Source organism: Gobius niger (assembly GCF_951799975.1).
Source record: "Gobius niger genome assembly, contig: SCAFFOLD_90, whole genome shotgun sequence".
Taxonomy (NCBI): Eukaryota; Metazoa; Chordata; class Actinopteri; order Gobiiformes; family Gobiidae; genus Gobius; species Gobius niger.
This window is the reverse complement of record NW_027639214.1, coordinates 4253-17466: the sequence shown is the minus strand read 5'-3', so window position 1 is coordinate 17466 and position 13214 is coordinate 4253. Positions and strand designations below refer to the sequence as shown.

General features: G+C 45.9%; 1 protein-coding gene across 1 annotated transcript; it reads right to left on the bottom strand.

Moving 5' to 3' along the window:
* Nucleotides 1-5003: 5003 nt before the first annotated feature.
* pdia3 (protein disulfide isomerase family A, member 3) lies at nucleotides 5004-12574 on the bottom strand (the record flags this gene model as incomplete). The annotated part of the gene is made up of 10 exons (XM_079583203.1): nucleotides 5004-5443; nucleotides 7324-7381; nucleotides 7452-7531; nucleotides 8316-8444; nucleotides 8513-8621; nucleotides 8727-8912; nucleotides 9107-9232; nucleotides 11195-11311; nucleotides 11611-11731; nucleotides 12467-12574. Coding segments are annotated over 10 exons (1142 nt in total), but the record flags the coding sequence as incomplete, so codon positions are not given.
* Nucleotides 12575-13214: the final 640 nt, after the last annotated feature.

Below are 13214 nucleotides of genomic sequence, written 5' to 3'. Positions count from 1 at the left end.
CTGGTGCTAACTATAATAGCCACTTTAGCATAGGGACCTCTGGTGCTAACTATCATAGCCACTTTAGCATAGGGACCTCTGATGCTAACTATCATAGCCACTTTAGCATAGGGACCTCTGATGCTAACTATCATAGCCACTTTAGCATAGGGACCTCTGATGCTAACTCTCATAGCCACTTTAGCATAGGGACCTCTGGTGCTAACTATCATAGCCACTTTAGCATAGGGACCTCTGGTGCTAACTATCATAGCCACTTTAGCATAGGGACCTCTGATGCTAACTATCATAGCCACTTTAGCATAGGGACCTCTGATGCTAACGATCATAGCCACTTTAGCATAGGGACCTCTGATGCTAACGATCATAGCCACTTTAGCATAGGGACCTCTGGTGCTAACTATCATAGCCACTTTAGCATAGGGACCTCTAGTGCTAACTATCATAGCCACTTTAGCATAGGGACCTCTGATGCTAACTATCATAGCCACTTTAGCATAGGGACCTCTGATGCTAACTATCATAGCCACTTTAGCATAGGGACCTCCGGTGCTAACTATCATAGCCACTTTAGCATAGGGACCTCTGATGCTAACTATCATAGCCACTTTAGCATAGGGACCTCTGATGCTAACTATCATAGCCACTTTAGCATAGGGGCCTCTGGTGCTAACTATCATAGCCACTTTAGCATAGGGACCTCTGATGCTAACTATCATAGCCACTTTAGCATAGGGACCTCTGATGCTAACTATCATAGCCACTTTAGCATAGGGACCTCTGGTGCTAACTATCATAGCCACTTTAGCATAGGGACCTCTGATGCTAACTATCATAGCCACTTTAGCATAGGGACCTCTAGTGCTAACTATCATAGCCACTTTAGCATAGGGACCTCTGATGCTAACTATCATAGCCACTTTAGCATAGGGACCTCTAGTGCTAACTATCATAGCCACTTTAGCCTAGGGACCTCTGATGCTAACTATCATAGCCACTTTAGCATAGGGACCTCTGGTGCTAACTATCATAGCCACTTTAGCATAGGGACCTCTGATGCTAACTATCATAGCCACTTTAGCATAGGCACTTCTGATGCTAACTATCATAGCCACTTTAGCATAGGGACCTCTAGTGCTAACTATCATAGCCACTTTAGCATAGGGACCTCTGATGCTAACTATCATAGCCACTTTAGCATAGGGACCTCTGATGCTAACTCTCATAGCCACTTTAGCATAGGGACCTCTGGTGCTAACTATCATAGCCACTTTAGCATAGGGACCTCTGGTGCTAACTATCATAGCCACTTTAGCATAGGGACCTCTGATGCTAACTATCATAGCCACTTTAGCATAGGGACCTCTGATGCTAACGATCATAGCCACTTTAGCATAGGGACCTCTGATGCTAACGATCATAGCCACTTTAGCATAGGGACCTCTGGTGCTAACTATCATAGCCACTTTAGCATAGGGACCTCTAGTGCTAACTATCATAGCCACTTTAGCATAGGGACCTCTGATGCTAACTATCATAGCCACTTTAGCATAGGGACCTCTGATGCTAACTATCATAGCCACTTTAGCATAGGGACCTCTGATGCTAACTCTCATAGCCACTTTAGCATAGGGACCTCTGATGCTAACTATCATAGCCACTTTAGCATAGGGACCTCTGGTGCTAACTATCATAGCCACTTTAGCATAGGGACCTCTGGTGCTAACTATCATAGCCACTTTAGCATAGGGACCTCTGATGCTAACTATCATAGCCACTTTAGCATAGGGACCTCTGATGCTAACTATCATAGCCACTTTAGCATAGGGACCTCTGATGCTAACTATCATAGCCACTTTAGCATAGGGACCTCTGATGCTAACTATCATAGCCACTTTAGCATAGGGACCTCTGATGCTAACTATCATAGCCACTTTAGCATAGGGACCTCTGATGCTAACTCTCATAGCCACTTTAGCATAGGGACCTCTGGTGCTAACTATCATAGCCACTTTAGCATAGGGACCTCTGGTGCTAACTATCATAGCCACTTTAGCATAGGGACCTCTGATGCTAACTATCATAGCCACTTTAGCATAGGGACCTCTGATGCTAACGATCATAGCCACTTTAGCATAGGGACCTCTGATGCTAACGATCATAGCCACTTTAGCATAGGGACCTCTGGTGCTAACTATCATAGCCACTTTAGCATAGGGACCTCTAGTGCTAACTATCATAGCCACTTTAGCATAGGGACCTCTGATGCTAACTATCATAGCCACTTTAGCATAGGGACCTCTGATGCTAACTATCATAGCCACTTTAGCATAGGGACCTCTGATGCTAACTATCATAGCCACTTTAGCATAGGGACCTCTGGTGCTAACTATCATAGCCACTTTAGCATAGGGACCTCTGATGCTAACTATCATAGCCACTTTAGCATAGGGACCTCTGATGCTAACTATCATAGCCACTTTAGCATAGGGACCTCTGGTGCTAACTATCATAGCCACTTTAGCATAGGGACCTCTGATGCTAACTATCATAGCCACTTTAGCATAGGGACCTCTGGTGCTAACTATCATAGCCACTTTAGCATAGGGACCTCTGATGCTAACTATCATAGCCACTTTAGCATAGGGACCTCTAGTGCTAACTATCATAGCCACTTTAGCCTAGGGACCTCTGATGCTAACTATCATAGCCACTTTAGCATAGGGACCTCTGGTGCTAACTATCATAGCCACTTTAGCATAGGGACCTCTGATGCTAACTATCATAGCCACTTTAGCATAGGCACTTCTGATGCTAACTATCATAGCCACTTTAGCATAGGGACCTCTAGTGCTAACTATCATAGCCACTTTAGCATAGGGACCTCTAGTGCTAACTATCATAGCCACTTTAGCATAGGGACCTCTGATGCTAACTATCATAGCCACTTTAGCAAAGGGATCTCTGATGCTAACTATCATAGCCACTTTAGCATAGGGACCTCTGATGCTAACTATCATAGCCACTTTAGCATAGGGACCTCTGATGCTAACTATCATAGCCACTTTAGCATAGGCACTTCTGATGCTAACTATCATAGCCACTTTAGCATAGGGACCTCTAGTGCTAACTATCATAGCCACTTTAGCATAGGGACCTCTAGTGCTAACTATCATAGCCACTTTAGCATAGGGACCTCTGATGCTAACTATCATAGCCACTTTAGCAAAGGGATCTCTGATGCTAACTATCATAGCCACTTTAGCATAGGGACCTCTGATGCTAACTATCATAGCCACTTTAGCATAGGGACCTCTGATGCTAACTATCATAGCCACTTTAGCATAGGGACCTCTGGTGCTAACTATCATAGCCACTTTAGCATAGGGACCTCTGATGCTAACTATCATAGCCACTTTAGCATAGAGACCTCTGGTGCTAACTATCATAGCCACTTTAGCATAGGGACCCCTGATGCTAACTATCATAGCCACTTTAGCATAGGGACCTCTGGTGCTAACTATCATAGCCACTTTAGCATAGGGACCCCTGATGCTAACTATCATAGCCACTTTAGCATAGGGACCTCTGATGCTAACTATCATAGCCACTTTAGCATAGGGACCTCTGGTGCTAGCTATCATAGCCACTTTAGCATAGGGACCTCTGGTGCTAACTATCATAGCCACTTTAGCATAGGGACCTCTGGTGCTAACTATCATAGCCACTTTAGCATAGGGACCTCTGATGCTAACTATCATAGCCACTTTAGCATAGGGACCTCTGGTGCTAACTATCATTGCCACTTTAGCATAGGGACCTCTGATGCTAACTATCTTAGCCACTTTAGCATAGGTACCTCTGGTGCTAACTATCATAGCCACTTTAGCATAGGGACCTCTGGTGCTAACTATCATAGCCACTTTAGCATAGGGACCTCTGGTGCTAACTATCATAGCCACTTTAGCATAGGGACCTCTGATGCTAACTATCATAGCCACTTTAGCATAGGGACCTCTGGTGCTAACTATCATAGCCACTTTAGCATAGGGACCTCTGATGCTAACTATCATAGCCACTTTAGCATAGGGACCTCTGGTGCTAACTATCATAGCCACTTTAGCATAGGGACCTCTGATGCTAACTATCATAGCCACTTTAGCATAGGGACCTCTGATGCTTACTATCTTAGCCACTTTAGCATAGGTACCTCTGGTGCTAACTATCATAGCCACTTTAGCATAGGGACCTCTGGTGCTAACTATCATAGCCACTTTAGCATAGGGACCTCTGGTGCTAACTATCATAGCCACTTTAGCATAGGGACCTCTGATGCTAACTATCATAGCCACTTTAGCATAGGGACCTCTGATGCTAACTATCATAGCCACTTTAGCATAGGGACCTCTGGTGCTAACTATCATAGCCACTTTAGCATAGGGACCTCTGATGCTAACTATCATAGCCACTTTAGCATAGGGACCTCTGATGCTAACTATCATAGCCACTTTAGCATAGGGACCTCTGATGCTAACTATCATAGCCACTTTAGCATAGGGACCTCTGATGCTAACTATCATAGCCACTTTAGCATAGGGACCTCTGGTGCTAACTATCATAGCCACTTTAGCATAGGGACCTCTGATGCTAACTATCATAGCCACTTTAGCATAGGGACCTCTGATGCTAACTATCATAGCCACTTTAGCATAGGGACCTCTGATGCTAACTATCATAGCCACTTTAGCATAGGGACCTCTGATGCTAACTATCATAGCCACTTTAGCATAGGGACCTCTGATGCTAACTAACGGTGATAAGGAGCTATGTGCCGTCCCATAAGCCACTGCACCAAACAGAGATTAAGGCTGGGGGGTCAGAGGTTAAGGCCGGGGACAGAGGAGAGGTTAAGGTCAGGGGTCAGAGGTTAGTGTGCAGACCGTCCACCAGGGGGCGCTGCAGGTGGTTTCAGGCCTGTTGGTGAAAGAACTGAACACAAACTCTTGGTTTTGGGCCTTTTTTATTTCACAATCTTCCAAATGTACAAAAACGAAAAGGAAACATTTTACAAAAACATAAGAATCCCAGTGAACTCAGTGCCACCAACCAATCAGAGCTAATCTCTTCTGCTAAGGCCCGCCCCCATTGGTTTAAACGGATTTCCCGCGGCCGCCGTCCTCGCGTCCTGATTGGTTTCATTATTTATAGTGATTTGTTTAAAGTTCGTCGTGGCCCCGCCCCCTTTGTTTGGTCCGGGCGGAGGGGGCGGGGCGTCAGAGCAGGAAGTTGTCAGGTTTTGTAGTTCTTCAGCGAAGCTCGTTGTAGTTTCTTTTTTTTATAGCTCTGACTTCTTCTTCTTCTTCTTGGGCTCGTCAGGAACGACCAGCGGATTCGAAGCCTCGCGTTTCAGATACGAGACGAAGTCGCTGACCTCACGACCTCCCTGAGGACAGAGGGAGGAGTTAATAAAGTGAACCTCACGACCTCCCTGAGGACAGAGGGAGGAGTTAATAAAGTGAACCTCACGACCTCCCTGAGGACAGAGGGAGGAGTTAATAAAGTGAACCTCACAACCTCCCTGAGGACAGAGGGAGGAGTTAATAAAGTGAACCTCACGACCTCCCTGAGGACAGAGGGAGGAGTTAATAAAGTGAACCTCACGACCTCCCTGAGGACAGAGGGAGGAGTTAATAAAGTGAACCTCACGACCTCCCTGAGGACAGAGGGAGGAGTTATTAAAGTGAACCTCACGACCTCCCTGAGGACAGAGGGAGGAGTTAATAAAGTGAACCTCACGACCTCCCTGAGGACAGAGGGAGGAGTTAATAAAGTGAACCTCATTCATAAAAACTAGGGATGCACCGATACCACTTTTTCTAAAACCGATACGAGTACGAGTACTTTGATTTAAGTACTCGCCGATACCGAATACCGATACGAGTACAAGGCATTTTCTTCAACATTCTTACGTTTTTCACAGGTTGGTTTGTTGAATTGTGCTGATGCCATTTTTATGTCTCTGTCCATCATAGACAGAAAAGTCCATGTCTTAAAGCTCCCAATGCCTGAGCTTTATTCATTTATGTGTTTTTATTTAACAATAGTATTGAGATGTTTCTTAAATGGTCTCTTTTCGTCGTTACTTCAGCTCCTGTAGATTTTCTCGTGTGTTTGTAGTAACTTAGCGAGTAGCTACAGCGTTTTCATTGTTCTGCTGCAGCTCATTTTCCCTCAATATAAACATGCTGTGTGTCTTTAATCTGGATTTTCTGAGGACTTTTTAGTCGCCGGGTTAGTTTTTCAGATGAATAAACCCCTGGGCTTAAAACGGCATCAGAATGGCCAGAACTGTTAGCCGCGAGTTAGCATCGTTAGCCTGTATGTTGTAAACACTGCAGACGCTGCAGCGAGTTAGCAACGTTAGCCTGTATGTTGTAAACACTGCAGAGCGCTGCAGCGAGTTAGCAACGTTAGCGTGTATGTTGTAAACACTGCAGACGCTGCAGCGAGTTAGCAACGTTAGCCTGTATGTTGTAAACACTGCAGACGCTGCAGCGAGTTAGCATCGTTAGCTTGTATGTTGTAAACACTGCAGACGCTGCAGCGAGTTAGCATCGTTAGCCTGTATGTTGTAAACACTGCAGACGCTGCAGCGAGTTAGCATCGTTAGCCTGTATGTTGTAAACACTGCAGACGCTGCAGTGAGTTAGCGACGTTAGCCGGTATGTTGTAAACACTGCAGACGCTGCAGCGAGTTAGCATCGTTAGCCTGTATGTTGTAAACACTGCAGACGCTGCAGCGAGTTAGCATCGTTAGCCTGTATGTTGTAAACACTGCAGACGCTGCAGTGAGTTAGCATCGTTAGCCTGTATGTTGTAAACACTGCAGACGCTGCAGCGAGTTAGCATCGTTAGCCTGTATGTTGTAAACACTGCAGACGCTGCAGCGAGTTAGCATCGTTAGCCTGTATGTTGTAAACACTGCAGACGCTGCAGCTAGTTAGCATCGTTAGCCTGTATGTTGTAAACACTGCAGACGCTGCAGCGAGTTAGCATCGTTAGCCTGTATGTTGTAAACACTGCAGACGCTGCAGCTCTAACAACATTAAGCTCTGGTTAAATCCAGCTCAGACTCTGGTTTAGAGAGCGCAGTCTGTAATAAAGTCAGCTCTATGTGGATTATTGTGTTTACACTAAACTATTCTCCAGTTTGTTTCTTCTTCTCTCCTCAGCTAAACTCCTGCAGTGTTTCTGGTTTCACTGATTGTTCTTATTAAAGTTACAGACTTGAGGAACAGGAAGAGTCAGATCTTTAAGACTCACGTTGTATTTCTTGGGGCTGTCCTTGTGTCCGGCCGGAGAGAAGTAAATCGTGGGGAAACTGCACAGAAACAAAAGCTTTAAACACAGACTCTGAGAGTTTAACGTGAGGCGACGGGAGCGTCACTGACCCGCTGACTTCGTACGGCGACGGCACGTCGTTGGCCGTGGCGTCCATTTTGGCGATGACGATGTTTGGATCTTCGGACAGCTGCGAGAGGGAAAGGACAGATTTACACTTTCATCATGTAAACACTAAAGCTGTGACTGGAGTCAGGGCGGACATGGCAGCTAATGCTTCTTATATAGTCCATTTATAAAAAGGGTTGTTTTTAAAGACATCTTTAAACGAATGATCAAATAAATTTAAAGCTGTTTCAATTATATCACCAAGAAAAGAGAGAAGATATTTCTCTTTTATATCAAGCCCCGTCCTGACATGTGGGTTTCCTGTCTGAGGCGGAGTCACGGGCTGCGTCCGAAACGAGCAGATTGGTAAGAGCTCTGATGCTAACTATCATAGCCACTTTAGCATAGGGACCTCTGATGCTAACTATCATAGCCACTTTAGCATAGGGACCTCTGGTGCTAACTATCATAGCCACTTTAGCATAGGGACCTCTGATGCTAACTATCATAGCCACTTTAGCATAGGGACCTCTGATGCTAACTATCATAGCCACTTTAGCATAGGGACCTCTGATGCTAACTATCATAGCCACTTTAGCATAGGGACCTCTGATGCTAACTATCATAGCCACTTTAGCATAGGGACCTCTGATGCTAGCTAACCGGTGATTAAGAGCTTCCCATCCCATAAGCCACTGCGCCAAACCCCCTCCCCCTTGTTTTGATTGTTCCAAATGCAGCTGAAGCTTTAGTTCCCGAACTGCACAGATCGAACAGTCGACCCATGAAAGGTCAAGGGTCAGAGGTCAGTGTTAGCTTAGAGGCTGTAATGTGATGGCTTCAGAGCGTCAGAGTTGGATCCGCACCTTCTCCCCCAGCTCCTTGTATTTGGGCTCCAGGCTTTTGCAGTGTCCGCACCACGGGGCGTAGAACTCGATCAGCACGTCTTTGGAGTCGTCGTTCACGATGGAGTCGAAGTTCTCCGCCACCAGAGTCTGAAGAACATCACAAACATCAGACACGCTCCAGAAGCTCCAGCGCCTCACCGTGACCTCTGGCTGACCTTGACGGGGCCGCTGTTGTCCTCAGGGATGGGCTCAGACTTCAGGTAACGCTTCAGTTTCCCGTCGAAATAATCCTGAAGGAAGTTCTCCAGCGCTTTCCCGTCACGACTGAAACAAACACAACATGAGGAGAAAGGAAATGCCCATATTTGGATCCAGCGCCATCTTTCCTGCTACACGTGGATACCGAACATGTCAGTGTTTGTGACTCACGAGAACTCCTCCGTCATCACGTATTTGTCGCCCTTGGCCGTCTTGATGGCCACCAGGGGGAGCTCTCCGCTGCTGCTGCCGTCGAAGCCGAACTCCGACAGCTCGTGAGAGAAGGAGTTCTTATTGGCCACGGCGAAGCCCAGGCTCCGCCCCTCGTCCAGGAAGCCCTTGGCCACTTTCATCACCCTGGAAACGAAAACACCGTTTAATAAAGACGTCTGAGTGAAGCTCTAAACCCCGCCTGACCCGAGCAGTCCGGCAGCTTTACCCAAATCTAAAAGCTTCCGGACAAAACTATAACAACGTTTGTCACAAAAACTTTCCAAAACTGAACTAAATCCAGATCTAAGAAACACTGTGTTGAAGTGGCTGCAGTTCACCTGTTCCTCCAGTAGTTGGAGCCCTTGGGGTTCTTGACGTAGTCCACATCGTAGTACGCCACGCACAAGTCCCGCCCCCTCAGCTGGTCCTTGTTGTCCTCGGTGAGATGAGGACACATCCCGAAACTGGAACCACACGGGTCGTGACAGCGTCAGTTACAGCGTTAGTTACAGCGGCGTCAGTTACAGCGGCGTCAGTTACAGCGGCGTCAGTTACAGCGGCGTCAGTTACAGCGTTAGTTACAGCGTCAGTTACAGCGTCAGTTACACCGGCGTCAGTTACAGCGTCAGTTACAGCGGCGTCAGTTACAGCGGCGTCAGTTACAGCGGCGTCAGTTACAGCGGCGTCAGTTACAGCGGCGTCAGTTACAGCGGCGTCAGTTACAGCGGCGTCAGTTACAGCGGCGTCAGTTACACCGGCGTCAGTTAGTAGTTATATTGTCAGTTACAGCGGCGTCAGTTACAGCGGCGTCAGTTACACCGGCGTCAGTTACAGCGTCAGTTAGTAGTTATATTGTCAGTTACAGCGTCAGTTAGTAGTTATATTGTCAGTTACACCGGCGTCAGTTACACCGGCGTCAGTTACAGCGTCAGTTAGTAGTTATATTGTCAGTTACAGCGGCGTCAGTTACACTGGCGTCAGTTACAGCGTCAGTTAGTAGTTATATTGTCAGTTACAGCGGCGTCAGTTACACTGGCGTCAGTTACAGCGTCAGTTAGTAGTTATATTGTCAGTTACAGCGGCGTCAGTTACACTGGCGTCAGTTACAGCGTCAGTTAGTAGTTATATTGTCAGTTACAGCGGCGTCAGTTACACTGGCGTCAGTTACAGCGTCAGTTAGTAGTTATATTGTCAGTTACAGCGGCGTCAGTTACACTGGCGTCAGTTACAGCGTCAGTTAGTAGTTATATTGTCAGTTACACCGGCGTCAGTTACACTGGCGTCAGTTACAGCGTCAGTTAGTAGTTATATTGTCAGTTACAGCGGCGTCAGTTACAGCGGCGTCAGTTACAGCGGCGTCAGTTACAGCGGCGTCAGTTACAGCGGCGTCAGTTACAGCGGCGTCAGTTACAGCGTCAGTTACAGCGTCAGTTAGTAGTTATATTGTCAGTTACAGCGGCATCAGTTACACCGGCGTCAGTTACAGCGTCAGTTAGTAGTTATATTGTCAGTTACAGCGTCAGTTAGTAGTTATATTGTCAGTTACAGCGTCAGTTAGTAGTTATATTGTCAGTTACAGCGGCGTCAGTTACACCGGCGTCAGTTACAGCGTCAGTTAGTAGTTATATTGTCAGTTACAGCGTCAGTTAGAAGTTATATTGTCAGTTACAGCGTCAGTTAGTAGTTATATTGTCAGTTACAGCGGCGTCAGTTACAGCGGCGTCAGTTACAGCGTCAGTTAGTAGTTATATTGTCAGTTACAGCGGCGTCAGTTACACCGGCGTCAGTTACAGCGTCAGTTAGTAGTTATATTGTCAGTTACAGCGTCAGTGACACGTCTGCGCTCACTCCGACTACACCCACGCCCTCCTTAGCATTTTGTAGTAGTAGTAGTAGTAGTAGTAGTAGTAGTAGTAGTAGTAGTAGTAGTAGTAGTAGTAGTAGTAGTAGTAGTAGTAGTAGTAGTAGTAGTAGTATACTGTTACAAATACTACTAGTATTTGTACTAGTAGTACAAATACTACTAGTATTTGTAGCAGTATTTGCAGTTAGGGCTGGGGGCCGTTAAACCAGTTTGATATTGAAAAAAAGGTTTAGGTTCTACTGGTGTCGAACCGAAAACGTTTTGATGCAGTTTTGTCGTCAAAATGTAAAAAAGTGAAACAGAAGTTGAAAAATCGGGGTAAATGTGGAAAAAATTCGGGAAAAACACGTAAAACATTTTTTTTTTTAAATGAGGGGTTTATGGCTTTAGATGACGAATATTTTGGCATCGGTGCAAAAAACATTTAACGGTACCGAGCGCTATTTACAGTAGTATTGTCAGCAGTATTGTCAGCAGTATTCGCAGTAGTATTCGCAGTAGTATTGTCAGCAGTATTCTCAGGAGTATTCTCAGTAGTATTCGTAGTATTGGCAGTACTCACATGTTGTCCTGGATGAACTTCTTCAGTTTGTTGCTGGTGAACTTTTCTTCGCTGAACGTCACTGTAGCTTCTTCAAACTTGTTCTGGAGCTTCTTTGGACGGAAAAGGACCACGCCCCTAAAACACAAGGTCAGAGGTCAGCCACGCCCCTAAAACACAAGGTCAGGGGTCAGCCACGCCCCTAAAACACACGGTCAGGGGTCAGCCACGCCCCTAAAACACACGGTCAGGGGTCAGCGATGCCCCTAAAACACACGGTCAGGGGTCAGCCACGCCCCTAAAAACAAGGTCAGGGGTCAGCCACGCCCCTAAAAACAAGGTCAGGGGTCAGCCACGCCCCTAAAACACAAGGTCAGGGGTCAGCCACGCCCCTAAAACACACGGTCAGGGGTCAGCTCGTGCACTGAGATACTCACTCCCCATTGGCCGACACCAGCGGCTCCGCGTTGCTGTGAGCGAAGCGGTAGCTCTCGCGGAGAGCGCTGGCGGCTTTCAGGTACTCGGTCTGAGCCGCCGACGACGAGTCCGAGAAGAAACCTGGGAATAAACAAACATGTAAACATCAAGATCTGAAACAGACTGAGGGAAACGTCCAACAACACAGGAAACAAACTTCTGATGTAAGTAGTGGTATTGACGTTAGCATTAGACGCTAGCATTAGACGCTAGCATTAGGCGCTAGCATTAGACGCTAGCATTAGGCGCTAACATTAGACGTTATCATTAGACGCTAACATTAGGCGCTAGCATTAGACGTTAGCATTAGACGCTAACATTAGGCGCTAGCATTAGACGTTAGCATTAGACGCTAACATTAGGCGCTAACATTAGACGTTATCATTAGACGCTAACATTAGGCGCTAGCATTAGACGCTAGCATTAGGCGCTAACATTAGACGTTATCATTAGACGCTAACATTAGGCGCTAGCATTAGACGTTAGCATTAGACGCTAACATTAGGCGCTAGCATTAGACGTTAGCATTAGACGCTAGCATTAGGCGCTAACATTAGACGTTATCATTAGACGCTAACATTAGGCGCTAGCATTAGACGTTAGCATTAGACGCTAACATTAGGCGCTAGCATTAGACGTTAGCATTAGACGCTAACATTAGGCGCTAGCATTAGACGTTAGCATTAGACGCTAACATTAGGCGCTAACATTAGACGTTATCATTAGACGCTAACATTAGGCGCTAGCATTAGACGTTAGCATTAGACGCTAACATTAGACGCTAGCATTAGACGTTAGCATTAGCAGGGAAAGTACCGATGACGCTGGCGTCCTGGTCGGAGATGAACTTGTCCAGATCCTCCTCCGTCTTCAGCTCCACGGAGGCGGGTCCGGCCTGTTTCTTCAGGAAACTCACGATTCCGTCTGAAACAGAAACACGTTTGAGTCGGGACGTTTTTATTTATTTATTTGAAAAGGAGGGACAACACATATTAATGAACATTTTTACAAATGTAAATATGCCAGATTATATAACCTTAGGCTAATTTCCATCTGCAGACGCCCTGGCAGGTTAATGTTACACACGAGTTAGCAAAAACATACAGAGACACGATATACAGACTATATACAGACTATATACAGACTATATACACTGCGTTCCAAATTATTATGCAAATTGGATTTTTGTGTCAAAAAGGTAAAAAAAAAAAAGAATTGATGAAACTCATGGATGGTGTCGTGTCTCAGTATGAATCACTGACATTAATCTCAGAGACCTGGGATGATCAGTTTTCAGGTTAAGGGAAAAACTACTGAAAAGGGTGTTCCACTTTATTAAGCAGATCATCATTTTCAAGCAATATGGGAAAGAAAAAGAGTCTTTCTGCTGATGACAAGCTTGAAATAGTTGAATGTCTTGGTCTAGGAATGAAAACCTTCGATATTTCAGTAAAGATGAAGCGTAATCATCGAACTGATAAGAGATCTGTGGATGATTCAGACACTCGGGTTTGTGCAGATAAAGACACAATGAGGACGGTTTCTGCCAGACAAACACATCAGA